Genomic DNA, 13,153 nt, shown 5'->3' with positions numbered 1-13,153 from the left:
CGACATGTTTCGCGCCTACGCAGTCAGAAATTGATCCAATGGCGCTTCATCAGGACCGTAAATTATAACTTCTCCCTAAAAAACAAGACAGTAAATGCTGGGAGGTCACTTACCAGATACGATCGTGTAAGCTTTTTATTTAAGGAATGAACGTTTTTAACTGTTATTAGGCATTTTTTAACTTTGAAGGCCAGAGTTTCAGCTTTCCCTCTTTCCTGGGGCAATTCCTTCGCTAAAAATTCAATTATTAGGGAAAGGGAAAAACGAACATTTTTATTTTTTCCTGATTTTACCTGCATTGGGGGCACATTCCTGTTTTCGTCTGTATTTTGGGGGCATTATTTGGTTTTTCTGATTACAGCAACCTTGGGGGCCCGTGTTCAGTGGTCTCCGGTTGCTCATCTCTTTTTACTTTCTTACTTCCTGGTTGTGACTAAACTAGACCGCCATTTTTGTTAGCGGTCTAGTTGTTTCTGGGCTCTTGAGCCTCGTTCAGCTCCCCTGGCTCATTTAATGCCAGAAGGACGCCGGCCGCGCAGCGGAGGCGCGCCAAAGGCAAGCCCGTCTGCGCCCGTCCGCGCCCAGAGCCCAGAAATACTGCCTTTTCTACTGCAGACAGGTTAGTCTACTCTCCCCCACAGCTTTACGCGCTTAAAGGGGAAGGGTCCGGCCTATCCCTCTCAGTACCCCCTGGGTTCCATGCTTTTCCTTTTTGCCCAGCCTGTCCTAGTTCCTCCAAGGCTGTTTTACCCCCTGTTTCCCCCCCCCTCCACAATTGAGCTAAATATTACTTCTCAATTGTCGCTCTTTACCTGCGCACTCCCTTCATATTTATACCCTCATAGAAGATCTCTTCCCCGACGCCCTGTTTCTTACTGAAAACTTGGTTAGGCAGTGACTCAGCGGTTGATATCTGCAACTCCCTACCCCCCACCTACTCTATGGTGCATGTAGATCGACCCAATGGAAGAGGTGGTGGTATAGCCATTATCTACAATAAATACCTTTCGGTGTATCACCTATCCCTCTGATATTTTGGACTGTGAAAGCTTAACTTTCTCACTCTATTTTTCCCCACTTTTACCTTTTCCGGTATGCTTCTCTACCGACCCCCAGGACCCTGCACTCGCTTTTTAGATTCCTTGCCAGAAGCGGCAGCTAGTCTTATCTGTAAATCCCCTAATTTTACTATTCTTGGGGATTTCAACATCCACCTCGATAACTAGAACTGTCTGCACGCCAGGTCCCTACTTGCGTCTCTCTCTGCGCTTGATTTAACTCAACACGCAATAGGACCCACTCACACCAAAGGCCATACGCTGGACCTCTTATTTAGTAATCTCCCTGCTCTTACTACTCTGCCGTCCTTGCCTCTAACCTGGACAGATCATTGTCTTTTATCTTTCTCTTTCCCTTATAAGGCCACGCTAGAGATACAGTCCACCTTTTTAACCTCTGGCCGTTCCTGGTCAAAATTGGCTCTCAGGGAGTGGCGTGCTGCTCTCCAGACCTCCTTTGGGGTCAGCAGCCCCTCCGCATCAGCAGACGTATTTAATGAGTGGATCTCCTCCTCTTTGGATGCTATTCTGCCCATTAAAACAAGATCTAACAAGCCCTCCCATAAGGCTAAACCTTGGTTTTCTCCTCTTCTATTAGAACTAAGAAAAAGTGCAAAAAGTTAGAACAATCTTGGAGAAAGTACTACAATCCCACTGATAGAGAATTATATAGGCAATCTATCAGACTCTACCACCAAAATATTAAAGCCGCCCAGTCCTCATACTATGGGACAAAAATAGAAAACTCCTCTTGCTCACAAAAGGACATTTTTCAGATTTTTTAAGAATTAACCATAACCCCTATGCCCCCCCCCCCCACAGAGCCCTCCATTGAACACAGTAACCTCTTGGCATCCCATTTCAATGACAAAGTCATTAAGATATACTCTGGGTTCTCCTCTTCTCCTTTCCCTGAGACACTAGAGCATCAAACAATGGATCCTTCCCCCTCCGGAAGTATATTAATTGCCTTTGCACCCCTCACAGATACTGCTACTACCAATCTTCTTCTCCAAATTAAATCAGGCTCGCCCCTAGACCCCGCCCCTCCTTCCATTCTCTCACGGGTCTCAGATATTATTTCCCCCCTTACAAAAATACTGAATCATTCCCTATCCTCAGGTTCTCTTCCTCCACCTTTTAAGCATGCCATTATTAAGCCTCTTTTAAAAAAGCCGAAATTGGACCCATCTCTGCTGGAAAATTACAGACCTATTGCTCTCCTCCCCCTTTCAACAAAAATCTTGGAGAAACACGTTAACCACCAATTAACCAGCTACCTTGAGAGCCACGAACTTCTCCACCCCACTCAAATGGGCTTCAGAGCCCATCATAGCACGGAGTCAGCCCTCCTCACAGTGACGGAGTCAGCTAGGCAGCTTCTAGACCAAGGGGCTCATGTAGCCGTGATTCTACTTGATCTTAGCGCAGCTTTTGATACGGTGGATCATAACCTTCTTTGCTGTAGGCTCTCTCAATTAGGGATAGGAGGCTTAGCTTTGTCCTGGCTGTCCGCTTTTGTCAAAGGTAGATCTTTTCAAGTGCTGGATCGAGCCTACCTTTCCGATATCTTTCCATTGACCTGTGGAGTTCCTCAGGGCTCCTCCCTGAGTCCAACCCTCTTTAATGTCTATTTATCCCCGCTGGCTAATGTGATCGCTCCCTACAATATATCTTTGGTCACTTATGCCGACGATACTCAACTGGTGGTATCACTATCTAGCTCTGGGGATTCGTCGGCGGCCAACCTTTCGTGCTGTATGAAAGACATTGGAAGCTGGATGGCCCAGTCTAAGCTTAAGTTCAATGATGGAAAGTCAGAAGTCATTGTACTGGGCAATACCCCCCCAGCTGCTCCCCTCTCATTGTGCTCAGAGGCTTTCAATAATCTTCCTCCGCCCAAGGACCAGTTAAAAAGCCTTGGTTTTTGGCTGGATTCTCGCTTGACCATGGACTATCAAGCAACAAAAGTCTCTTCTACTTGCTTTGGTATTTTAAGAGTACTTAGGAAGATCTTTAATCTTCTCCCCCCTACGGCTAGAAGAATCCTCGTTCAAACTCTGATTCTCTCCCGTCTGGACTATGGGAACTCACTGTTTCTTAGCGCCCCGGCCTATGTCATAAAAAAGCTGCAGATAGTCCAGAATGCAGCTGCCAGGCTTCTCATCAATCTTCCCAGACATTTATCCGCTATGCCTGCCCTTGCAACTCTTCATTGGCTCCCCATTAAGCAGCGCACCCATTTCAAAGCCTTATGCATCGTTCACAGAGCCCTTCAAGATAAGGGTTCGATGTTCTTTAGAAAGCGGCTATATCTTTATACCCCCTCGCGAAGTCTGAGGTCCTCTTCCTCCCGACATGTGACCATCTTGCGGTCTAAGAGAGTCTAGGGGGCCAATTCTTTTTCCACCAAGGCCGCTCGTCTCTGGAACGATCTCCCCTCTGAACTTCGTTTTGGACCCTCGGAGCAGCTTTTCAGAAAGAAACTCAAAACTATTCTTTTTTGTAGGTAACTCTCTGAATTCCTTCTGATTGCGAGCTCTGGTCATGTATGGTTAGCGCTGGGATGCCTTAGGGTAACTACGCGCTTTATAAACCCTTTAAACTAAACTAAACTTACAGTCTGTGGACCAGTCGTCACAGTCAGTCAAGTTGTAGGTCGCCCATCCCATGTAGAAACAGGGCATCATAGGGACGCGTAAAACCTCATACCCAAGGTGAGTACATTTCACTCATCCGGTGATTCGCTGTGTGCCTACCCGAGGTCGCGTGCCTGAGGCACCTAGGGTAGGCACACAGCGGACCACCGGATGAGTGAAATGTACTCACCTTGGGTATGAGGTTTTACGCGTCCCTATGATGTCCTGTTTCTACATGGGATGGGCGACCTACAACTTGACTGACTGTGACGACTGGTCCACAGACTGTAAGTGACCTCCCAGCATTTACTGTCTTGTTTTTTAGGGAGAAGTTATAATTTACGGTCCTGATGAAGCGCCATTGGATCAATTTCTGACCGTGTAGGCGCGAAACATGTCGACCAAGTGTTAGGAGTGAACACTTTTTCCACCTTTCCTTTTTTCAGGAGTATTGGCAACATTATTTCCCTTAATACTCCTACTTTGCTTTTAATCTTGACCTGACCCTTACTTAAAAACATTAAATTGAGGCATTAGGTGTTCAGAGCCAATTTTATATCCCTCACTCTCCTTTTCTCCTCTGTCAGCACGTTCTGCAGACTCAACTTGATCTGCTAAACATCTTTTCGGTTGGTGGCCTGTCAGACGTTGCAGTGCCGGTCTGACGAGGAGTCAGCCCGATGATGATGCCTAGCATCCTACTGTGATGCTTGAGGGTACTCCTACAACACCTTTTCTCAGTCTACCTTTCGTCCTCATTGACAATGTATTCTGGAACAATGTACTCATTTCTATTATAGGAACAAAAGAGTGCCATCATACATTAAACCTTACTCCCTAATCGCTGTGGGAAACTCCTCGCCCACCATCTGAGGGCGCAGCGATCGCCACTGCTATAAAGATGGTGCGATCCCCTTCTCGGGGTGAGGTACAAATGGATGGGCAAATGGCTGAGGTGTCTGCTGACTTTTATAAAGAGTTGTATGCAGCAGACACGGGGAACGACGCGGACCCTTCCTCCTATCTCGCAGACTGTTGAATTGTCTGCTCCGTGAGCAGGATGCGACCACCCTGGACCAGCCCATAAGGGTGTAGGTGGTGATCTCAGCGATTTCCCGCCTGATGGTTGGAAAGTCACCTGGCCCGGATGGCTTCACCGCGTTTTTCTATAAAACTTTCTGTCCAGAGCTGGCTCCGCTCCTGGTGCGGCTCTTTAACTCCTTTCTGGTGACTGGAACCCTCACGCCCAGCATGTTGGAGGCCACCATCACGGTCATTCATAACCCAGGGAAGAACCTGGAGAAATGTGGTTCCTACCGGCCCATCTCGCTTTTAAACATACAGGGAGTGCAGAATTATTAGGCAAATGAGTATTTTGACCACATCATCCTCTTTATGCATGTTGTCTTACTCCAAGCTGTATAGGCTCGAAAGCCTACTACCAATTAAGCATATTAGGTGATGTGCATCTCTGTAATGAGAAGGGGTGTGGTCTAATGACATCAACACCCTATATCAGGTGTGCATAATTATTAGGCAACTTCCTTTCCTTTGGCAAAATGGGTCAAAAGAAGGACTTGACAGGCTCAGAAAAGTCAAAAATAGTGAGATATCTTGCAGAGGGATGCAGCACTCTTAAAATTGCAAAGCTTCTGAAGCGTGATCATCGAACAATCAAGCGTTTCATTCAAAATAGTCAACAGGGTCGCAAGAAGCGTGTGGAAAAACCAAGGCGCAAAATAACTGCCCATGAACTGAGAAAAGTCAAGCGTGCAGCTGCCACGATGCCACTTGCCACCAGTTTGGCCATATTTCAGAGCTGCAACATCACTGGAGTGCCCAAAAGCACAAGGTGTGCAATACTCAGAGACATGGCCAAGGGAAGAAAGGCTGAAAGACGACCACCACTGAACAAGACACACAAGCTGAAACGTCAAGACTGGGCCAAGAAATATCTCAAGACTGATTTGTCTAAGGTTTTATGGACTGATGAAATGAGAGTGAGTCTTGATGGGCCAGATGGATGGGCCCGTGGCTGGATTGGTAAAGGGCAGAGAGCTCCAGTCCGACTCAGACGCCAGCAAGGTGGAGGTGGAGTACTGGTTTGGGCTGGTATCATCAAAGATGAGCTTGTGGGGCCTTTTCGGGTTGAGGATGGAGTCAAGCTCAACTCCCAGTCCTACTGCCAGTTCCTGGAAGACACCTTCTTCAAGCAGTGGTACAGGAAGAAGTCTGCATCCTTCAAGAAAAACATGATTTTCATGCAGGACAATGCTCCATCACACGCGTCCAAGTACTCCACAGCGTGGCTGGCAAGAAAGGGTATACAAGAAGGAAATCTAATGACATGGCCTCCTTGTTCACCTGATCTGAACCCCATTGAGAACCTGTGGTCCATCATCAAATGTGAGATTTACAAGGAGGGAAAACAGTACACCTCTCTGAACAGTGTCTGGGAGGCTGTGGTTGCTGCTGCACGCAATGTTGATGGTGAACAGATCAAAACACTGACAGAATCCATGGATGGCATGCTTTTGAGTGTCCTTGCAAAGAAAGGTGGCTATATTGGTCACTGATTTGTTTTTGTTTTGTTTTTGAATGTCAGAAATGTATATTTGTGAATGTTGAGATGTTATATTGGTTTCACTGGTAATAATAAATAATTGAAATGGGTATATATTTTTTTTTTGTTAAGTTGCCTAATAATTATGCACAGTAATAGTCACCTGCACACACAGATATCCCCCTAACATAGCTAAAACTAAAAACAAACTAAAAACTACTTCCAAAAATATTCAGCTTTGATATTAATGAGTTTTTTGGGTTCATTGAGAACATGGTTGTTGTTCAATAATAAAATTAATCCTCAAAAATACAACTTGCCTAATAATTCTGCACTCCCTGTAGACGCCAAGTTATTTACCGGCATCCTGGCGCAGCGCCTTAATCCCTTTATGCCTGGACTCATAGACCCGGATCAGGCAGGCTTCATACCCCACCGACAGCGCAGGAACAATACTAAGCGGCTCTTACACTTAATTGATAAAACTAACAGATCTCATAGAAAGGCGCTCCTTCTCTCCATTGACGCAGAGAAAGCGTTCGGTAAGGTACATGCAGAAATCGCAAGTATTAAGTTTGTCAACCCTCCCAGAGCATGAGGAGGACTTAAGGTCTTGATATCCCTTTATATGGTCAGCATCGCATGTACCTTTACCTGGGTATTGAATTGGCAACTTCGGTGGCGAGGACGTCTAGCCTGAACTACACTTCCCTCTCTCTGGAGATTTTGAGGGACCTAGGGAAATGAGGGAAACAGAAGCTCTCCTGGTTTGGCAGGGTCTCCGCGGTTAAGATGAAAGTATTGCCGCGCATACTATGTGTTTCAAACGCCCCCTCTGACTCCGCCGCCACACACTATAGTGACACTCCAGTCAGCGATCCTGAAATTCATATGGGATGGGAAACCGGCGCGGATCCCGCGGCGCACCTTGTACCGTCCTAAGGAGGAGGGAGGACTGGCATTCCCTTGCCTGCTGAGGTACTTTCAAGCCGCTCAGCTGCGCTTTCTGCTGGAGTGGAGTCACCCGCTCACTGAAAAGCACTGGTGCTTTATGGACCAGGCGGTCGCTGGGTCTCATATTTGGAAGGAGCCCTGGCTTCGGCGTAGGCACAGAGCGTCGGGGCTTTATTCTTCTCCAGTTACGGGTGCGACGCTCCGGGTGTGGGGTGTGGTGGCGAGGAAGCACAGTCTGACGACATTCCCATCTCCTATGTCACCGATCTGCGAGAATCCCAAATTTGTCCCAGGTCTACAGGTGGAGCATTTTTGCCGCTGGTATGAAGGGGGCTGCAAAAGGGTAGGGAGCATATTTGATGCGGAACAGATGAGGGAGACATATGGGCTGACGGAGGCAGATAGGCTGATGTCTTACTCTGATAGACAGGCCGCTTACAACGTTCGAGAAATGGCTTTTGGTACAGAAAGATGATAAGCGGGCGATATAGGAACTGTATAGACTTCTGCAGGGCGTAGAGCGGCCGACTAAATCCAAGGGGCAGAGGAGATTGGAGGTAGAGCTGGGGAGGGAGCCGACAGAGGAAGAATGGGAAAGCATCCATTATAGAGCGCATCACACTGCTTTCAACACGTCAGGGACAGAGACTGCATATAAGCTGGCTACCTACTGGTACTATACACCAGCAAGGGTGAATGCATGGGATCCCTCTAAGTCGGGCCTTTGCTGGAGGGGGTGCGGCAACACGGGCACACTTTTACACCTACTTTTACACTGCCCCAAGTTAAAGAGATAGTGGAAGAACATCCTAGATGACATAGATAGAGAATTCCAGACAGAGATCCCTAGATTGCCGTCATATGTTATTTTGGGCTTACCCAACCCTCTCACCTTCCCTCTTCGTTCGCAGAGAGGGCGGCAGATGGCCATGGCCCTTAATGCTGTGCTGCAGGCGATCCTAGCTCTCTGGGGATCGGACAGGCTACTGACTTATACCTCCTGGCTTCACAAGCTTTGGTTCATCCTGGCAATGGAGAAATTAACACTGGCATCCAGGCAGCAGGTGGGAGACATCTGTACTCTATGGAGACCGTTCATTCAGATTTTGTCCACGAAATTTAACGAACTGACTTGCCTGGCATATTTAAAGGTTCTGGGGCTAATACGAGACACTTGATGATGGGAGGTTGGCGGGTGAATAGAGGAGGGAGCCGGGTGCTGAGGTTTTTACTGAGGGGGACGGGACAGGGAGGGGTGGGGTGGCAGAGGGGGTGGTACTGCGGTGGGTGGCGCGGGGAAGCACAGTTATGCATTTTGTGTTCCTGTTTGCTTTTCGTTTTTTAGCTCTTCCTTGGACCGGACTGTCTTGTCATCTATGCCACGGCTATACGCATCTAGGGGAGGGCGGTTGGGTGGAGGAACTACGTCTAACTATGTCAACCAATATTCACTGATGGGCCGTCCACTGACATGTGTGGCAAGGGATACTGTTATATTTTGACAGCGAACCGATTTGGATGTAGGTACAGAGCTTGTATTTGGTTCATGTATGTTAAATACCAATAAACAGATTTGATTCATAAACCTTACTCCCAAAAATAGATGGACAAGAGACACAGTATCCAAGACAACATGTCCCTTTGTTTACTTACTGAGACTACTGCAGTCATGTTGTTGTGGAATATTGGAACACTTTGCTTTCAGGACAGGAGGAGGACCCTGAAGCGTAGATAACATATCATCTTGAAGTATAGAATGTTTATATAGGATGGTGGATTCAGCACAGCTTCAGATGCACAAGGATCATTAAAAGTCATGCAAGTGCTTGCTTGACAAGTTTAAACAGTAGTGAATCAGTAGATACTGTCTTTTTCAATGCTTTCTCCAATGACCATGAGGTGCAAAAACAAGGGATGTGCTATACCCCCCACACGCCGGAGTAAAAGATGGCTTTTAAAAAGCACAAGACTGCAAGCACAGTCTTTGTGGCTGACATTCATCAGTACTTATGGGGAGTGATTCACCTTCACACTAGTGGAGAAGAAGGGCTATCCAAAGGTTCCAGAATTTCTGTGAACCAAGGCAAAAGGATGAGGAATCTGCTTGAGATGGTGTACCCCTGAGGGAGCAATGTGTGCATGTTTTGTGCATCCACAAAGTAAAGACACCTGTGGAATCACACCATTGAGCATGGTGGAGCATCAATCCAAATGATAAAAGGTGGCCCACATCTCTCACCTTACCCCTGAACCAGCTACAGGAAGCAAAAACATGAACAATTGAGAAACTGAAGATGGGAGATTGGCGATGCCTCAGTGGGTGAACTCCTGTGGGGCTAGAGGAAGACGATCATGGCACTGGACGTATCACAGTGCAACTTGCAACTGCAGTGGAAACTCTAATTAAACTTAATCCCAGGATAATCACCATGGAGACATATCCAACTTGATGGTTATCAGACTGGATTCCATGGAGACATGTCTGGGCGTGTCTGAGGTCCAGATTACGGCAAACTTTAAGAAAGGAGCAGTGGGCCACATGTACCTGTTGCAGGGCAGTCGTGATACCATGAACAATGCTTTGGATAATGCAAGAAAGGAGGAAAACTTAAAGACTGTGTTGTTTCCTCCTTCCTCAGACACAAATGCAAATTATACAACCTAGAATATTTAATAGGGATTACAGGTTTCAATATTAACTTGCTATACGATGAAACAACCACACTTAACAACAACTGTGTGTCTTTGCAATAGATTAACTAAAGCCTGGTCATGCATGTGCAATATTCCAAAAGCTGTAGGCTAAAACAGACGAAAAAAGGGTTTGGTAAAAAAGTAAGAAGTGCATACCTTTTATTGCCTTTGCTTGATAAATCATCCAAAAACATGGACAGTGAAGGTATGAAGGCTTGGTTTCCAGTAGAAACATCTTTGAGCGATTCCTGTTGTAATCGAGCACTTTTGGGTGCAGATTTAGACTCTTCTTCAGTGGAACACCCAAAAAGCTCAGGGTCATCCTGGATAACATCTAATAAGAGAACATCATCTTCAACAACTATGGCCTCATTTGTCTGATTAATTTCATTCTGTGCATACTTCTGAGATGGGACAGAGAATTCCCACAAAGAATCATCATTCAATGAATGTCTTATGCGGCTATCCTCTAAATCCGGAGATTCACACGTTACTTCAGTTTTCTCAGAAGCAGGCAGATCACATTCTTCAAGTGAAGTACTCTCAAGTAAACTGCTCTGGTTTGAGGAAAGGTCTTCAGTTGGTAATGAGCATTCATCTGAAAGGTTTTGTAAATGAATCGTTTGGGGATCTTTATTGCACACAGTATTCAAAGGTTTCTGTTCCAAAATTACATTAACACATGCATCAAAGTGATCTAATTTCAGATCAGAACTTGTCATTAAACTACAAGAATTCTCTCTGCCTCTCACAGGTCCATTCTCTAAAGAGAGGATTATTTCTTGGTTTAAAGTTACTGTATTTGATAAGGTTTCTGGGGAACATTTGGTCTGCTGGGAGGGACTTTCATTATGTCTTTCATTTCCTGAATTCGTAAGTTTGCCAGAGGCTTGATTTGCAACAGGTGTAAAAACTGATTCAGTGCTGACTTCAAATATTTTTCTTTCCACGTTTAGTTCTTTACAATTTTTAAAAGTAACATCGATTTGAAGGGAATCATTTCCATTACTGAAACCATCCTCTCTTTGTGTTTGAAACCTTTGTGCATCTGCTGGCAAAACTAAAAGATTTTTTGACGTTTCAGTAAATTCAGATAACAAAGGAGCTGATAAACCGTTATCCATTCCATCCATGCCAGTTAGAGGTGTTTGACTTCTAGTTGAGTTTGCACTTTCTAAACTTGGATCCAGTTTCTTTTTTTTACAAGCAGATTCTTGATGCTCTTCTGCAACTGATTGTGGGACATCTACTCCAATCTTCTTTGCTAAATTGACATCATTTGTGATTTCTGCATGAGGTAGTACCTCATATTCAGCAGCAAAAGTACCATTTGTCTTGAAGTGGGACCGAAAGTCTTCAGAGAAGGGCCATGGAAAAGTTCTAGCACAGGACTTGAATTTCCACGCATGCTTCCCAACCATTGGCACTGCTCTCTGGCAACTAAACAAATTAACTTCCTCAAACGGCGAGCTCTTATCTAATGTTGCATTTTCTATTTGTTTGTCACTAGGAAAAGGTTCAGAGTCATTTACTATTTCTGAATGATCAAAAGCAAAATATTCATCAGTCTCTCCATTTCTGAATTCAGAATCAACCACATAGTTTCCATTTTCAAAGGACAGTAGTGATATTGCCTCCTCCAGGAGACAATCGACATTGTCTAGGTCACTAAATTCGTTGTTGTGAAAAGCCTCTTTTTTATCAGTAAAATCGTTTTCAGGACTGAAATCAGAGTTAAGCTTAAACGAACCTGGAAACATACCATTCTTGTTTAAGACCCCAGCTACAGTCTCTATATCACAAATATCAGTGGTAGAAGCAACTTTATCTTCCCTTCCAGCATTCTTCTTTTGATTTTTAAGTTCTGATGGCGATCGCTTTTCGTTTCCTGTAAGTGTTGCTACGGGGAATTCTGCATCTTTGTTGCCTTTTTTCCTCTTTGTACAAGCAGTCTTCTCTGTTTTCCCCAACACTTTGTGCGTGTGATGTTGAGGAGATGAAAGTACAGCCTGACATGTTGTTAAGCTAACTTCCTGTTCATCTGTTTCAACAAACACTGGGGAAGATTCCTCTGTTCCAGCAACAAAAGGGCAGCTATTTGAATCACTGCTTGCAAGGCAAGGAATCAATATATTTTTAAATTTTTGCTGCCCAACAAATTCTTCTGTGCCTTGTTTAAAATCGATGTCAGTGTTGCAAACATTGCTGTTTACATCAACTGAATTTATTGAAGAAATTGACAAACTCTTTTGTGATGTAGCAGGGGGCATATCTTGTTTTGGAAACTGACCAGGATTAAAGCATTTTGAAAGGTCCATGTTTTGTCCATTGCTGCTTTCTTTCAGCAACAAGTGATCAGAATTGTTTGAACAACTTCGGTCGGTACTGCTTGGTCTTCTATTGGGTACATCAGATTTCAACTTGGGTGCATTTCCAAATGCTGCCCTATTGCATGGAGGAGGTGCATCACTTTTGCCTGGAATAGTGAAGTCAGTTATCCCTGGTTTCAAAAAGCAGTTGCTTAAAGGAGTCAAGGAAGACAGAACTGGGTTATCCTCTTGGGTCAATTGTGTACTTGTGATTTCCACACCTTGAGTTTGTCCTCTTCCTATTTACAGTGAAACAGATCACAAAAATATGAATTTTCTGTTGTCAAGACTGATCAATACATTACATTTAGATATCTCAACCTGACAAGTAAAACACATTTTCCTCTCCGGTGGTTAGAACTAAGACGATCCATCCAACAAGAAAGTCATGCTTCATTGCTGTGCTACTTAAATCTAGGGGATATGTTTTTACAAACATAAAACATGTACTTTGTTAACATTACTATTTGAACATTTGAGGGGCTTTACAAAAGTCTGTTCAGATTGTCATTTAGTTAACTACAGAGGTGTCTTACTTTTTATGGCCCGCCGTCAAACCAGGAAATGACTGAACAGAAGAGGACAGAAAGCACTGTCCTCAGAAGAATTAAAAAGCAAATGGCAGGATGTAAAATTAGGGTCTTTCTGATACCGCCAATAAACATGTTTATGTACCTAGAATTTATGCTGTTCACACTATAAACTCCGTATTGGCAACCTGGTCTTTTCTTTACATATTAAAAGGCATATGTACAAAATCAAATTACTATAATCCCTACCCCCGCAACAGAAAACAACCAGCAAGCTACTCCCACTGACATACACCAAGCTAAACTTTCCCCTATATCTATTATTAACCCCACCAATTCAACTAGT

The 13,153-nt window shown here is 44.7% G+C and overlaps 1 protein-coding gene across 1 annotated transcript in view; it reads right to left on the bottom strand.

Annotated features, from left to right (window-relative positions):
• The window catches only part of TOPAZ1 (testis and ovary specific TOPAZ 1), a 1,339,900-nt gene that overhangs the window by 1,141,324 nt on the left and 185,423 nt on the right, over positions 1-13,153 (bottom strand). The window contains exon 2 of the mRNA XM_069211977.1: positions 10,065-12,516. Within this exon, the coding sequence (XP_069068078.1) occupies positions 10,065-12,516 (2,452 nt within the window). The remainder of the gene's footprint in view (positions 1-10,064; positions 12,517-13,153) is intronic.

The sequence above is a fragment of the Pleurodeles waltl genome, chromosome 10 (genome assembly GCF_031143425.1).
Source record: "Pleurodeles waltl isolate 20211129_DDA chromosome 10, aPleWal1.hap1.20221129, whole genome shotgun sequence".
NCBI classification, from domain to species: domain Eukaryota; kingdom Metazoa; phylum Chordata; class Amphibia; order Caudata; family Salamandridae; genus Pleurodeles; species Pleurodeles waltl.
The sequence above is the reverse complement of the archived record's forward strand: the minus strand, read 5'-3'. Positions and strand labels throughout refer to the sequence as shown.